Below are 3,348 nucleotides of genomic sequence, written 5' to 3'. Positions count from 1 at the left end.
GTGGTTCTGGTGAATGATCCAGACCATCAGCTGGTGTCTGGTGGTTCTGGTGATCAGATGAAGACGCCTGACTCGTGCTAACTTCTTGTCTTCTGTCCAGTTTCCTGCTGGTGCTCGACTACTTCAGCATCAACATGGCCACCATCAACTCCTGCATCAACCCCATCATCCTCTACTTCGTCTCCAAGAAGTTCAAGACCTGCTTCAGGGTGAGAACCGAGAGCTGCAGCACGAGACGCAGAGCGACGCCATGAGACCAGAACACGACCACAAGGAACGTTACACAACCCACTGTGACAGAGTGACCCGGACCAGCTGGACCAACCAGAGACCATGTTTATGGGAGGCTCTGAGTCGCTGTGACCTCGCTGTGATGTCACAGTGATGTCACAGCGAGGTCACAGCGAGGTCGTGAGACTTGGACGTATAAACAGAGAATGTTTGACTTTCTGCAGAGTAGAAGCAGATGTGTGAACCCAGAGGTTCTGACCCGAATAAACACTTCAGGCAGCAGCAACGTTTCACTTTAAGTCCAGTTTAAATAAGCGACAACGTTCCTCCAGCGTCTGCAAACTTTAACACTAACCTTAACCGTAACCTTAACCTTAACTAACCCACGGGTCACATCAGATGAAACTAATTAAAATAATTCAGACTAATGAATGAGGTCCGGGTCTGAAGCAGAACCAGATCAAGTCCAGACAACGTTTCTCTTCTGTCCAGTCCGTGCGATGAGGACTGATGTGAGGGGTTAACTAGTGGGACTAACAAGCTGCCGCGCTACTAACTAACCTGGTTAACTCCCATATGAGCAGACAGAACCTCCACAGCTCTGATGTGGACCGGTACCAGGATGTGATCGTGACTGACTGCAGCTGTCTCTCTGTCTCTCCTCAGTCGTGTCTGTGCTGCTGCTGGTATTCTGGTTCTGAGTCCAACAGCCTGCTTCCTCTGCACCACGGGACCAGCCTGCAGCACTGAGGCGGCACCAGCTCGCCAGCAAGTAGTCTGCACCGCCTCACGCTGGATCCACTACGTAGACACGACCACAGCCTCCTGTCTGCTGTGTGAACGCCGCTCCGTTTGGGTCAGAACCCTGCAGGGATCCGCTCTGTCTGGACACATCGTTAATCTAGATGGCAGCGGGACACAGAACCGCCGATACGCTGACCCGAACCGCAAAACGACTGAAAGGTCACAGAAGAGACAGAAAACAGACACAAACAAACACAACACGACCTCAGGAACCCAGAAAACAACCAACATGGGTCAGAACACGCCTGAAATGAACAAAGACACAGAACACAGAACACCAGAACCAGAACATAGAACACCAGAACCAGAACACAGAACACAGAACCAGAACACAGCTCAGTCTGGTCTGCTGCTCTTCAGCTCGTCTGGATCTGGAGGTTCCTAACGATCTGTCCAGACAGAACAGAACCAGGAACCTGCGGCTGAGTTCTGGTCCAATCAGCAGGATTCACACTGACAGGCAGAACCGGCTCATTTATTCTATTTATTGTGACGTTAGATGAGATTGAAGGCGTCTGCAGCAGCGTCTGGACTGGCGCCGACTCGTGGACTCAGACGTAGAACCTGAGGTTCTGCTGCTGCGGCACCACTGCGACCCAGATGTGTGTGACGGGCTTTCAGCTGATGTACTGTATTTAATTGAAGGTGTATTTCTAATAAAACTCTGCTGCTTTCCTGCGTCTGCGTCGGTTCTGTTACTGAGAAGCTTCACTTCAACTCGTGGTGCCGCTGACGGTTCTGAGGGTTCTGAGGGTTCTGAGGGTTCGGGTTTGTCTCCACCCCACCAGCTCCTGTTAGTCTCATACAGTCCAGTTTCAGCTCATAACTGGGAGCTTCAGTGGTTCTGGTTTGGACTCTCAGCTCATGATTTGGACTTTTATTAATTTTAAACCTCATTATTCTGAGTCGGCCTCTTAAACCAGAAGGTTTTATGATTGTTATTGTTTCGTAATCTGGACTCCTGGTTCCTCAGCACTTCTTCTCACCCTCCAGTGTTCCTCTGTTCCCTCAGAACTTCACGTTTTTCTGTTTCTGAGCTTCAAACCCAGAACTTTGATTTTTTTTTGCCTCTGAATTGTAATCAGGAGCATTTCAAACATTCTGACAGATCTTCAGTTGAGCATTTTTAAAAATCCCTAAATTAAAGAGACATGTAATCCGTGTGTCTGCGCCGCTTTTCTGCGCACCACGTGACCGCGGCGGCGAAGCGTCACCCTGGTGACGTCGGAGCTCGGTAACGGTAACGGCAGGACAAACAGACGGACGGCTGCAGACTCCCGCTCCCGGTGAGTGATCGATTGATCAGTCCGCTGATCGGAGGCCTGTGCCGGGATCGGACGGAGCGAGGAGCCGGTCCGGTCCGGTCCGGTCCGGTTCGGTGGAGGAGGAGGAGGAGGAGGATGTGTTGCCTGGTAACAGCAGCAGGTCGGAGGATGGAAACAGGCCGAGAGTCGCTCTGAGAGAAGCTGCTGCTGCTCCTGGACGTTGATCGGTTTCCTTGATTCCAGAAACACCGAGTGTTTAGCTGCAGCCTGATCCAGATGTTCTGATGGAACCAGCAGATGGTTCTGTGACCCACAAACACCTTCACGTGTTGCTATTCAGAACTAATTTAATGACTGATGTTCATGTTTTCATCTATAAAATTCAGACTTTTCATGTTTTTACGGTTTCTTATTGTTTGTAATAAGTTGGATTTTTATTTTTATTTTTTTTTGATGCACAACTTTTAATCCAAACAATTGTTTTTTAAATTCTGCCATATATATATATATTTACCTCAGTTTTTCATATTCCAGATTTTCTGTCTCAAAATGTTTTAAACCTCATATTTTAAAGATTGAACTCGAAACCTTTTAACTGACGGTTCTGTTCACTTTCATGTCCACTTATTTTCACTCTGACTCCTTTATTTAAAGCGTCACTGAGTCGTCCTGTAAACGCGTCTTTCTCGTGTCTGTTTTACATTCAGCAGCGTGTCACAGCTTTGCGGCGTCGACTCAGCCCATCGCGGTCCGGTCTGGTCCAGGTCAGAATAAAACCCGCTTCACGTCTATGTCTATGTGTTGATGCATCTCTACCAGCTGCAGCCTCACCTGTCCTCTGGCTCTCAGGATGAACCTGTAGGTGGCGCTCTGGGCCAAGCAGCTGTCATGCCGTGTTCCTGTGCCGAGTGGAGGAGGTGGATCCGCCCGCTGGTTCTGGTTCTGTACGCTCTGCTGCTGGTGGCCGTGCTGCCGCTCTGCATCTGGGAGCTGCAGAAAGACAAGGTTCCTCCTCATTTAGACACGGACCGGACCAGAACAGAACAGA

The 3,348-nt window shown here is 49.5% G+C and overlaps 2 protein-coding genes across 2 annotated transcripts in view; both read left to right on the top strand.

Annotated features, from left to right (window-relative positions):
• The window catches only part of LOC103362426 (endothelin-1 receptor-like), a 5,061-nt gene extending 4,080 nt beyond the window's left edge, over positions 1-981 (top strand). Inside the window, exons 5-6 of the mRNA XM_008288778.1 lie at positions 101-209; positions 898-981. Coding sequence (XP_008287000.1) covers positions 101-209; positions 898-981 — 193 coding nt within the window. The remainder of the gene's footprint in view (positions 1-100; positions 210-897) is intronic.
• A 2,207-nt stretch (positions 982-3,188) lies between these two features.
• The window catches only part of LOC103362417 (transmembrane protein 184C-like), a 5,066-nt gene continuing 4,906 nt past the window's right edge, over positions 3,189-3,348 (top strand). Inside the window, exon 1 of the mRNA XM_008288767.1 lies at positions 3,189-3,305. Within this exon, the coding sequence (XP_008286989.1) occupies positions 3,189-3,305 (117 nt within the window). The remainder of the gene's footprint in view (positions 3,306-3,348) is intronic.

The sequence above is a fragment of the Stegastes partitus genome, unplaced genomic scaffold (genome assembly GCF_000690725.1).
Source record: "Stegastes partitus isolate 25-593 unplaced genomic scaffold, Stegastes_partitus-1.0.2 Scaffold573, whole genome shotgun sequence".
Taxonomy (NCBI): Eukaryota; Metazoa; Chordata; class Actinopteri; family Pomacentridae; genus Stegastes; species Stegastes partitus.
This window is presented reverse-complemented; position numbering and strand designations above follow the sequence as displayed.